Consider the following 12,390-nt stretch of genomic DNA (forward strand, 5'->3'; position numbering starts at 1 on the left):
TCTTGGAAAGCCTTGTCGGCCTCTTCGGTCCATTCAAAGGGCCCCTTTTTCTTCATTAGCTGGAAGAAGGGCAGCGCTCGCTCCCTCAACTTGGAGATGAAGCGCCCTAGCGCGGTCACGCGCCCAGTGAGCTTCTGCATTTCTCTGAGGGTCTTCGGCGGGCTCATGTCCTCGACCGCCTTGACCTTTTCCGGGTTAGCCTCGATGCCTCAGTGGGACACGAGGAAACCCAAGAGCTTGCCCGAGGGGACTCCGAACACACACTTCTCTAGGTTGAGCCGCAGGTTCACTGCGTTGAGACTCGCGAAGGTTTCCTCCAGGTCTTGTATCAGGCTCCTGGCCTCCCGAGACTTCACCACAATGTCATCGACGTAAGCCTCGACATTCTTCCTGAGCTGCGGGCCCAAAGTGATGTGCATCAGCCGCTGAAAGGTCGCCCTTGAATTACGCAGCCCGAATGGCATGCATGTGTAGCAGTGCACCCCACACGGGGTTAGGAAGGCTGTCTTCTCAACGTCTTCTACTGCCATCTTGATCTGGTGATACCTAGAGAAGGCATCTAGGAAGCACAGCAGGTCGCATTCTGCGATGGAATCGACGATCTGGTCGATGCGGGGGAGCGGGAATGGATCTTGCGGGCATGCCTTGTTGAGGTTGGTGAAGTCGACACACATGCGCTCCTTCCCTCCCTTCTTTGGCACAACGACAGGGTTGGCCAACCAATCCGGGTATCGGACCTCGCGAATGACCCCATCGGCTTCTAGTTTGCGGGTCTCTTGGACAATGAAGGCCTGCTTTTCTATGGACTGACGCCTTGCCTTCTGCTTCACAGGACGCACGTTGGGGCACACGTTGAGGTGATGCTTGATTACGCTCCTAGGGATCCCTGCCAACTGGTCAGGCTCCCAAGCGAATACCTTCTTGTTCGCGCGCAGGAACCTGACCAGGGCCTCCTCCTGCTCGGGTTCGAGGTTGGCGCCTATGGTGAAAGTGGCGTTGGTGGACCCGTCCTCATCAACGGGTATCTGCTTGGTTTCTGCCTTGTCTTGGGTGAACAACTGTTTCTTCTTGGCGGGTGCAGCCCCCTTGGGCTCGGGGGTCTCCAAGCCGGCGGGCTGTGCCGACGCCGCCGTCTTGAAGGCGAGCTTGAGTACCCGCAGCGCGTCCCCGGTGTCCCCGTGCACGGTGAGGACACCGCTACTCCCGGGCATCTTCATGAGGTTGTACGCCGGGTGCGTCGCGGCCATGAACTGGGCCAGCGCTGGGTAGCTGAGGATGGCGTTGTAGGGGAGGCCGATGGGGGTGATGTTGAAGTCGACCAGCTCCGTGCGGAAGTTGTTGTAGGTGCCGAAGGTTGCTGGGAGCCGGATTTGTCCCAAGGAGCTAGATGATCCGCCCCCAACGCCAGAGAAGGGCCGGCTGGGTTGCAGCTGTTCCAGGGGTATGCAAAGGAGGTTGAAGGCCTCGACCGAGAGCACGCTGAGGCCCGCACCGCCATCGATGAGAGTTCTAGTGACGGCCACCTGGCAGATGGTGGGGGTGCACAGCATGGGGAGCGCACCCGAGCAGGCCGAGTTGGAGGGGTGGTCCTCCGAGCTGAAGGTCAGGCCGGCCTTGGACGTCGCCCGGTCCGGGAGAGCCTCCTGCCGCGTGGAAGCGGCACTGACCCGGCGGATGAACGGCTTGACGTGGTCACTAGTAGGCGGTGCCTGCGAGCCGCCCAGGAGGGCTGCGACGACCGAGGGTGTTGGTGTAGCGCGATGGGCGGGGAAGAGGCTGCGGGGCTCTTCCCAAGAGGCCCCGGAGGTTTCCGGCAGGTGGAGCAGCCATGGGCGCGGAGCGCCGGTGAGGGCCATGGGGAGCCAGTTGGCCATGACCCTATCGTCACCTCCAGCTTCGAGGGGGGGGGCTCCTCGCTCGCCGGCAAGAAGGCCAGCGGATCTGTCGCACCACCGTAGCGCGGCGGCGTCGTTGGCCTGAACTTGTCCGACCACCATACCCATTGCAGGGCTGGGGCCAGGGCTCGGAGCCCCCTGGCCCCCGTGCTGGCGCCGGCGGCCAGAGCGGGCGATGTGCTACTCATCGCGAGGCAGGCCGTGCCGGTGGCGGAAGAGAAAACTCCGGCGCACCCCTACCTGGCGCACCAAATGTCAGATTTCGGGTTCCGGTAGACCCTTGAGGTTCGAACACTGGGGTGCGCGTGGAGATTTCGCCTCCTACCTACCCGCACCCCTCCGCCTCGCTAAGATCTAAGCAATAGAAAGAACAACACGAATGACACAGGGTTTATACTAGTTCGGGCCACCGTTGTGGTGTAATACCCTACTCCAGTGTGTGGCGTGGTGGATTGCCTCTTGGGCTAATGATGATGGACAATACAAGGAAGAACAGCCTCGCGAGGGTCTGCTCTTGGCTGGGGCGATGAACTGCCGGGAGGGGTTCAGTCACCCTTCTCTCTCTCTCTTTCCTTCTCTCGTCCCCCTCTCATTCTGTGGGTGGTTGGTCCTATTTATAGAGGCCCTAGTCCTCTTCCCAAATATCGAGCAGGAAGGGAGCCAACAATGGCATGCTAATTTGAAGGGGGACAACTAGTACCAGCTATCCTAACAAAAGTAGTCTTCGCCTGCACAAAGCTCTGGTGGTGACGCCGTCTTGGGCTCCACGATGACCTCCATCTTGCAGTCCTCCTGGTCTCAGTCTTGTTGCACCGAAATGGCAACCTTTGCCTCATGCCTCGATACTCCGCGGCTGCGCTTGCTCCCTTTGCACCAAAGAGGAAAGGAGGACGCTGCGCGGGCTGGCACCCGCCTGGCGCCTTTGGTCGTCATGGCTTGCATCACGGGCACCTCGTGAGGTACCCCGCCTTGATCTCTCCGCCTCCTCACGAGCCAGCCTAATGAGGCCATGCCTGAGGAAGCTCCGCGTCGTCCGCCCCGCAAGGCTTGGCCCCTCGCGAGGGTCTTGGGTCTGTGTTGGTGAAGATGGGCCGTGCTGGGCCCCCTTTGAGCCACGCCGCAGGCAGGCAAGTCTGGGGACCCCCGTTCCCAAAACGCCGACAGTAGCTATGTGTTTAAACTCTCTCTCTCTCTCTCGTGTTCTTGAGATGTCACGATCTTGATGTATCACGGGCTTTGTTAATATAGTCGGATCATATGGTGTTTTCACTTCTCTATCTTATTGTGATGAATTGAGTTTTTCCCTTTGAGATTTCATTATTATCAGATTGAATACTTTTATGGATTTGAGAACACTTGATATATGTCTTGCAATTGAATACCCGTGGTGACAATGGGGCATCGTATTGATTCACTTGATATATGTTTTGGCACTCAACTCGCGGATTCCCGAGGTGACATTGGGGTAATCTAGGCACAGGGGTTGATGCACATTCTTGTCTTTGTTTCTCCGGTAGAAATCTTGGGGCACTCTTTGAAGTTCTTTGTGTCGGATTGAGTATTATGAGTCTGATTTTGCTTTGGTGTTATTTTAGTACGAACTCTAGGATAGATTGATTGGAAAGAATAGCTTTGAGGTGGTTTCGTACCCTACAAACAATTCTGTCTTATGTTCTCCGCTAGATAGGAACTTTGGAGTGATTCTTCATCGCACTTTGAGGGATGGTTGTATGATCCAATTATATTAGCATTGTTGAGAGATTGCACTAGCGAAAGTACGGACCCTAGGCCTCATTTTTAATCATTGCAATACCATTTTTGTGCCCGTTTACCATTTGCTACCTTGCTGTTTTTATTTATTTAGATTATAAAAATATATTTCTACCATCCATATTACACTTTTATCACCATCTCTTCGCCGAACTAGTGCACCTATACAATTTTCCATTGTACTGGGTGTGTTGGGGACACAAGATATTTCTTGTATTTGGTTGCAGGGTCATTTGAGAGAGACCATCTTCATCCTTCACCTCTCACGGATTGATAAACCTTAGGTCATCCACTTGAGGGAAAATTGGTAATGTCCTACAAAACTATGTGCTTGGAGGCCCAACACGTGTCTACAAGAATAAAGTTGCGTAATAGACATCAACTAGCACCATCTCCTCTCAAACCCTAGTTCATCTCTTGTATTCAATCTTTGTCCCAAAACCTCATATTGGTACCTATGGCTGTAGGTTGCTAGTAGTGTTGATTACTCCTTGTAGTTGATGCTAGTTGGTTTATTTGGTGGATTGTTAATTCACCTGCTCACTAAAACAAAGGAGTACGTGCTTCCCCCAACAGGTCCACGTTCTCTAGTATTTGAGATGGACGTGAAAGCCACCATTAGCAAGCTACACCGCCACCTAAATAGCCTGACCATCAGACTCCAGAAGACTGAAATTTCAACAAAAACTTCGATTAGTAACTCATCAAAACTGTCGTACAGAGACCTATTAAGACTGCATCCCTCCTTAAATATTATAACTCTTGCAATAGACTATTTAAGATGGGGTCCACATATATGAAGTAGTTCTTATCCACATAAATAAAATTTGAAAGGATTACCGACTTATGTATCAAGGATTGATGACTAATAAGAATTTTTAAAAAATTTGATGCTCCATTGATATCTAATAATTACTAATTTAATAGAATAGCAATCAGTGCATGAATGTAAATAAATGGATATCGGAACTCAGTCTGCAGGCTTGTCAAGTGTTCATCGCACAGAAGTGTTCATCACACAAGGGCCAAACTTTTTTGACAGCAATTTGCTCCAATAGAATCGGGGGTGCAAACCTAGATGTCTACAGGAGAAGAGAAGAGAAGAACAGAAGTTAGAGAAAGGGGAAGAGAGAGAGGACAAAGCCAGGGGAGGGGATTCACTCACCGGACGAGAAGGACGTCATGGCCACCGGCGGAGGAGCCGACTCCCAAAACCCTAGCCATCGAGGGAAGGTCGCGGCTGGGCTTTCGTAGCCGCGAGCGCCGGATCTAGCCATATGGAAGGGCGTCGTGGTGTGAGGGGACCTCGGGTTGTGCTTCATGATGGCGGGATTCACCGGACGTCGCCTGAATCAGCCCGCCGCAGGTGGCGCAATGAGGAGCTGCATCCAGAGAGAGAGAAAGGTGGGATGTGAGAGGGATGGGTTGGTGGGGGATGAGGCGGATCCGGTAGCCTCCATAGCCGCGATGTGGGAGGAGCGGAGGGGAGGGCCGGCGGCGAGGTGGGAGGAAGGTGGCGAGGCGATTGGTGGCGGCGATTTGGGAGAGACGAGGGGCATCGGGGGCTCTATTTCTGGCGCATCCCTCTCTCCTTTTTTGTTTTATTTTTTTATTTTTTTTCATATATGTCCCACGGTAGGATCAAGAGCTAGAATTCTGCAATGCATATCTGCAACCTATAATATGCGTATCTATTATGAATTTTACAACGTTTAGCCAAAATGTTGTAGAAGCTGTGTTGCTTTATAAGGGGTATCCTTGTAGTGAGATCAGATGTTCGAATCCTTAATGATATTCAATACCCCTCCGATCTTGAATATGAACATGCTTTGTGAGTAGTTATGTTTGTTCCCGAGAACATGGGAGAAGTCTTGTTATAAGTAATCATGTGAATTTGGTATTCATTCGATATTTTGATGAGAAGTATGTTGTCTTTTCCTCTAGTGGTGTTATGTGATCGTCAACTACATGACACTTCACCATGATTTGGGCCCGGGGGAAGGCATTAGGAAGTAATAAGTGGATGATGGGTTGCTAGAGTGACAAAAGCTTAAAACCTAGTTTATGCGTTCCTTCGTAGGCTGATTTGGATCCACACGTTTCATGATATGGTTAGATTTATCTTAATTCTTCTTTCATAGTTGTGGATGCTTGCGAGAGGGGTTAATCATAAGTGGGAGGTTTGTACAAGTAAGGACAACACCCAAGCACCGGTCCACCCACATATCAAATTATCAAAGTAACAAACGTGAATCATATGAGCATCATGAAAACTAACTTGACAGTAATTCTCATGTGTCCTTGGGAGCACTTTGCTTTATATAAGAGTTTGTCCAACCTTATCATTTGCTATAAAAAGGATTGGGCCACCTTGCTGCACTTTTGCTACACTTGTTACTTGTTACCTGTTATGAATTATCTTATCACAAAACTATCTGTTACCGATAATTCCAGTGCCTACAGGAAATACCTTGCTGAAAACCGCTTGTCATTTCCTTCTGCTCCTCGTTGGGTTTGACACTCTTACTTATCAAAAGGACTATGATCGATCCCCTATACTTGTGGGTCATCACCCACAAGTATAGGGGATCATGACAGTCTTCAAGGGTAGTATTTCACCCATATTTATCGATTCGACACAAGAGGAACTAAAGAATATTTGTGAGTATTAGTAGTTAAGTTGTCAATTCAACCACACATGGAGAACTAAATATCTGCAGCAAAGTGTTTAGTAGAACAATAGTATGATAGTTTGAGAGCAATAGTAATAGTAACAATAGTGACGTAACAGTAACTGTGGCAGTTTTGTGGTGATTGTAACAGCATCAACAATGAAAGTAACTTAGCAAAGATCAATATGTGAAAAGCGTAGACATTGGATCAACTATGAATATTTGTGTTGGATAACATTCATCATGTAACAGTCACAACCTAGAGCGATACACAATAGCTCCAATTCATCAATGTAATGTATGCATGTATTCTGTATATAGTCATACATGCTTATAATAAGAACTTGCATGACATCTTTTGTCCTACCCTCCTGTGGTAATGAGATCCATAAGGAAACCAAGGGATATTAAAGACTTATTTTAATAGAGAACCAGAACAAAGCATTAACACATGGTGAATACATGAAAGTATATTATCACTTCTGTATACTTTTTTATAGCATTTAATATTATTTTTAGACTAATCTATTAATCTAGTGCCTAGTGTCATTCTGCATGTTTTTGGTTTTACAGAAAATCCATATCTACGGAGGTCAAATTACCGTGCCAATTTAATAAAAAAACAAAGCACAAAGGTACCAGAAAGCATCAGGAGGCAACAAGAGAGATAAGGGGGGCCCATAGGGCTACCCGTGGGGCCCCACACTTATCGCCTTTCATCCATTCCACCGCCATAAATTCCTATAAATAGAGAAACCCCCTGAGATATTTTTATCCATTTTTTGTCGCCATAGGCTTCTGTTCCTAGGGGGATCCAATCTAGAGGCCTACTCCAATACTCTGTCGGAGGGGTAATCCATTGTCGGAGGCTTCTTGCTCAACCTTGCTACCTCCATGACCATGTGCGAGTAGTCCCTTAGGACCTTAGGGTCCATAGTAGTAGTTAAATGGATCTCTCCCTTTTGGATCTTCAATACCATGTTCCCGTGAGCTGCCTCATGTGATCGAGATCAATTCGATCTAATTCGTGGATGTGTTTGTTGGGATACGATGAATTGTCACTTTATGATCTGATTGTTCATTGAATACAATTAAATCTTTGAGGTTTCTTGCTGTATGATGAATGGCTTTGCATGCTCTCCGATCTATCTGCCTACTCTTGCCAAGTTTGATGGATTTTTCTTCAGAGGGAGTGATGCTTTTTAGTGGGTTCAATCTTACTTTGCTTTAACCTAGTGACAATAAGGGCCAAGACACATATTGTATTGTTGCCACTAAGGATAAAATGATGGTGTCTCGTCATATTGATTGATATTTTGCTATCTACATTATGCCATCATGCTTATTGCAATGCTCTGGTTTTTTCTAAACTTAATACTTCGGGATGCATGCTGGATAACATTTTTTAGTGGAGCATTAGTAGTAGATGTAGTTGGATTAACGATCTACTTATCACGGACGTAATGCCTATAGGAGATTATACCATAAATGATCATAGTCATGAATATAAATATTACAGTTTAATTGCTCCCCAACTATATTTTGTTCACCACACCACTTGCTTGTTTGGATAGAGATGCCACCAGTGAACCTATGGCCTCATGGGTCTATTCTCCATTACTGAAATCTTCATCACAATTTCTACTTTTACTTTACCATTTTACTTTGCTACCTACTATCTCTATCACTTGCAGTTTAATTTTGTAACTAGCAAGACAAGGGGCTTGACAACCCTCTTGCCGTGTTGGGGACAAACGTGTTTTATGCTTTGCGTTTAGGTACCTCTCACTTTGTTTTGGTAGATGACTCCTACTGGTTCAATTAACCTTGGCTCTCTAACCAAGGAAAATACTCTTACTACTAGGTTACATCACCCTTACATTTGGGGGAGCCCAACCACTCTTACTATTAAACCAAATATTCAAGAGGGAATCCCATATCCTTATTAACATTTCAGCTCATGTACATATCATGATTCATCCATATCCCCGAGAACTAGGGGGTCTACTCGTACATGGAGACGACAAACATCATATGAATAGCAGTGGTAAACAAGAAGGGAGCGAATGAGGAATACAATGCAAGAGGGGTTCGGTATTACAACAAGATGGAGATGGGTGATGGTGAAAATGGTTGATACCGACGTCCCCTTGCACGCGGTGGTGAAGATGGTGATCTCCTTCTTGCCAATTCTCCCTCTGAATGCCTTTCGGGGGCTAGGGTTCTATGTTCGGTGCGAGTTTCTAGTGTATGTATGCATCTAATCTTCGATTCGTTCGCACGGGGTGAAAGTAGTCGATCAGGAGGAGGCGGTAGCGGCTGGTACGACCGTTGGTACAAGCACGTGCACTCATACCAGAGGTCGTCGATCGCCCAAGCTGCCCTGCGGAGCCCCAACTTCTCCCAATTTCCTTCATTTTTATATGGTAATCATTTATCACATCGATGACGCGATTTTATCACCTTTTCCGATGTTCTTTTCTAAATACTCTAAATACTTCAGAAAACACATAGCAAAGAAAAATGGACAAAAAGAAGTGCGCGAACGCGATAAAAATCCAACAAAACCTACGGTGTAGACACAAAATGAAACGTAAAATCATCACATAATTTGTACTCGTCACCTTTTTTTAAGAAAAATTGTACTCATCACCTACTATTAGTATTTCTGACTTCGATGTTATCCCAAAATGAACCCGACTACGCATGGATATCCCAGGCCGGGCAATGCCGGCCCATCTGGCCAGCTTTGCCCCAGCATCGGCGGCTCTTGCGAGCTCCTAAAGCCGCGACCCCCGACGCCATAATCCCTCAACGATCCCCAGAGCAGAGCCATCCTCTCTCTCTCTCCTCGCGAGCCCTCACAAGCGAACGGCGAGAGACCAGAGATGGGCGGCGGCAACTGCAACCCCAAGGACTTCGGCGCCGCCGCCTACTGGGACGCCCGCTACTCCTCTCCCTCCACTGGCGGCAAGGGCGGCGGCGGCGGCGGCGGGTTCTTCGACTGGTACCAGTCGTACTCGGCGCTCCGCCCACTCCTCCGCGCCTGCGTGCCCGCCTCCTCCCAGGTCCTCATGCTCGGCTGCGGCAACTCCCGTACGTCCCCTTCAGTTACACTTACACGCCGTGGCTTAATTAGCCAGTCGCGATCTAGCTGCCAATTCGAAAAATTTGTGCTCTGATGCAGCTGGTTCTTATTCCAGTCCATCCGCAGTTACCGGTGCATTAGGATTGGAAATTGGAACTCGCGTGTTCAGTGCTCGCTATGCATTGTGGTTTGGAACCTGAATGTTCGGTGCTCCCCTGATGCGTCTGCTCTTTGAATTTTATTGTGATTGCTGACGATGCTTTGTTTTCAACTTTGTGCAAGATTAATGTTTAGTGCCCCCCTGACACGCACTTCTGTGAATTTTATCATGATTGTTGACAATGCCTTACTTACTTGGATCAACTTTGTACAAGATTTACCCGTGCAGCTTAGCTCTGTTGTTAGATTTATGGTTTATCGTGTATGTAACGCCTTGTTTGATGTTGTTCTATTCCTTGTTTTGGGCAGTTCTGTCGGAGGACATGGTAAAGGATGGTTACCAGAACATAGTAAACATAGACATCTCATCCGTTGTAATCGAGCAGATGAAAGAGAAGCACATGGATTTCCCACAGCTTACATGTACTTTTTGCTGATAATTTCCATTTTCACAACTTATCAGTTATGATCTCTATATAAATCTAGTTACTTGGGTGTTTTATGCTATGCTTGAAGATATGCAGTTGGATGTCAGAGATATGAGCTTCTTTGGAGATGGATCATTTGATTGTATCATCGACAAAGGTATAAGCCTTAAGCTTCATATATTTTTCGAAAGCACTTGATATGTTTCATAAGTTACTAGTCTTGAGAACTCTTCTCATTAAGTTTATCCAAATCAGTCCATGCATCTTTTTTTTCTTTGCCACTCTATTTACCATTGTACCAAACCTTTTCTGTAGGAACTTTGGATGCTATGATGGTAAGCAGCTGTCGTTTAGTAAACTACAAATCAGCTTAAAAATGATCAGGCATGAAATGATCTCATGGTACTGATTTTCATTTTACATATTCTAGTGTGGCGATGATGCCCCTCATGGTGCTTACAAAATGCTAGCAGAAGTGGCAAGGTAAAGATGTATCCACTCTTTGTACGTGATTTGATCCCCAACTGATGTCCTTAGTTGTTTTCAATTAAACTGCTCTATCTTTTCAGGCTTATGAGGCCTGGTGGGATTTACATGTTGGTACATCCTCTAATCCTAAAAGATACTTTGGAATGAATGAATATTTGATGATTTTATGAAGAGATAACTTTCTTTGACAGATAACATATGGTGCCCCTAAGGAACGCCTGACACTTCTGAATCAAGTCCGATGCCGTTGGGAAGTTGAGCTTTACATTATGCGTAAGTTTGAAATGTCCTCTCCTCACTCTGAAGAGCGCGCCCAAGTACCATTTCTACCATACACTCTATTATAACATGATTTTGTGCATATGATTTGCTTTATTATGTGGGAACTATGGATTCAAGAGTGCGAGGTTTGCTTCATTCTGTAGGAACTATGGATGCAAAACTGCAAAGTTTTGCTTCTACTATCCAATTCTCATAAGATGCTAAAGAACTACAATAGAGTTATGAAAAAGTTGCTACAGGCTGATTATAGCACACAATGTTACTCGGGAATCTTGGGAGGGAATAAATTAGCACCATTTATTGGGAACTCATATGCCCTTTTTTGTTTGCAAAATGTTTGGATCTACTATCTAGGTTTGCATATTGTTGTATGTGTCATTCGGGAAACATGTCACTAATCCTTTGTGCCACTTTCAATGGCCAAAGACCAAAATACCCTTGTTTGATGGTTAGTCAGTGCCTCAGTGGCAACCTTGACTTGAATTAATGACGGCGGCAATGGTGACCGAAGAAGCCTGCCTGGTCTGTGCTTCGTGCCCTCGATCACGCCACGTCATTAAACAAAGGTATTTTGGTCCTTTTTTCTGTTCCATTGAATTGGCATTGAGCACTGGTGGCATATGCAACAACACGCAGACTAAACTGGCAGGTCTAACATTCTGCAAACTCTGAGCGGCATATATGATATCAAACCTTGACATTGTATCTGTTCCTTCTGCTAGCAGCCACACCTGAATACCAGCTGAAATGGAGCAACGGTGCTGCACACGCCATGATGGAGAAAGTTGCACTGACAGTGGATGGCCAACTGCCACCTGACTACGTTCTCAAGGATCCAGAGTCACATTTCATTTATGTTTGTTACAAGTCAGATATAGTGACTGAAGATAATTCCATGGTTGCTGGTCAAGATGATGCCATGACTTCATTTTAATAGAGTCCGACCGCAATGACCGAATTAATTATTGCCATGACTTCAAAATGATTTGCTTCTCATCCTTGGTCTGAATGGTAGATTGTTACCGTTGATTATGAAAACTCATACCCTTTTGTGCCATTATCTGGCGTGAGTGAGAGTGATGAGTGTGCTTTGTGGAAGTTGGAGGATTTAAGAAATATAGTTGTTGTGTGTTTCTATCTGCCATTACTTAGTAAGTGAACCTGTGGAGTTCTATTTAGTTCGCTTGGAATGAGTAAATTTCGTTTCTCTGCAAGCTTTAATTGATGCGTACTATTATATTTGCATTGTTTTGAGCCAATATGCATCATAAGCCTTCTTCACAACAATGATACATTAGTACCTTTTTTGTTCTGTTTTATAGCGTGTATAATTTATTTCTATAATTTTTAAGTATAGTGCACATTTGCATAGTGGCGCCTTTTGGACATGGACTGTGGGGAGATATGGCCCAACTGACAGTGATCGGACAGACCGATTGGACCCCCAAAGCACTCTTCAATTTGGGATTTCGGACGTCCGGACCGGTTTGACCTAATTTTGTGATCACATTGGATTGTTAAAAGTGTCTAGAAAGCCCATTTCATACATTTGTGTGGGTCTTGATAATCTACGTTGGAGATGTCATTATCCCTGCAGCAGCAGCACA

The 12,390-nt window shown here is 46.5% G+C and overlaps 1 protein-coding gene across 5 annotated transcripts; it reads left to right on the top strand.

Annotated features, from left to right (window-relative positions):
• The first annotated feature begins 9,134 nt into the window (after nt 1–9,134).
• On the top strand, nt 9,135–11,938 carry LOC119278044 (EEF1A lysine methyltransferase 4-like). Of its 5 annotated transcripts, none has more exons than XR_005137468.1 (9): nt 9,135–9,433; nt 9,894–10,007; nt 10,101–10,169; nt 10,328–10,347; nt 10,443–10,495; nt 10,582–10,612; nt 10,693–10,774; nt 11,210–11,349; nt 11,509–11,648. XR_005137468.1 is itself a non-coding variant. In XM_037559397.1 (8 exons), the coding sequence occupies exons 1-8, from the start codon at nt 9,226–9,228 to the stop codon at nt 11,715–11,717; spliced, it is 789 nt and encodes a 262-aa protein (XP_037415294.1). In that variant the 5' UTR covers nt 9,135–9,225; the 3' UTR covers nt 11,718–11,938. The 5 variants fall into 5 exon arrangements, 3 of the variants coding, with proteins under 3 accessions (XP_037415294.1, XP_037415301.1, XP_037415315.1); XR_005137467.1 differs by having other exon boundaries at nt 11,506–11,646; XM_037559397.1 differs by lacking the exon at nt 11,210–11,349 and having other exon boundaries at nt 11,506–11,938.
• Nucleotides 11,939–12,390: the final 452 nt, after the last annotated feature.

The sequence above is a fragment of the Triticum dicoccoides genome, chromosome 1A (genome assembly GCF_002162155.2).
Source record: "Triticum dicoccoides isolate Atlit2015 ecotype Zavitan chromosome 1A, WEW_v2.0, whole genome shotgun sequence".
NCBI lineage: Eukaryota > Viridiplantae > Streptophyta > Magnoliopsida > Poales > Poaceae > Triticum > Triticum dicoccoides.

What these genes read in the sequence shown, in the direction of transcription:
- LOC119278044 (XM_037559397.1), top strand. Translation starts at nt 9,226, where the DNA reads ATGGGCGGCGGCAACTGCAACCCCAAGGACTTCGGCGCCGCCGCCTAC. An exon ending in GGATTTCCCACAGCTTACAT is followed by an intron (nt 10,008 to 10,100) that starts GTACTTTTTGCT and finishes CTATGCTTGAAG; the next exon opens with ATATGCAGTTGGATGTCAGA. An exon ending in CTGGTGGGATTTACATGTTG is followed by an intron (nt 10,613 to 10,692) that starts GTACATCCTCTA and finishes TTTCTTTGACAG; the next exon opens with ATAACATATGGTGCCCCTAA.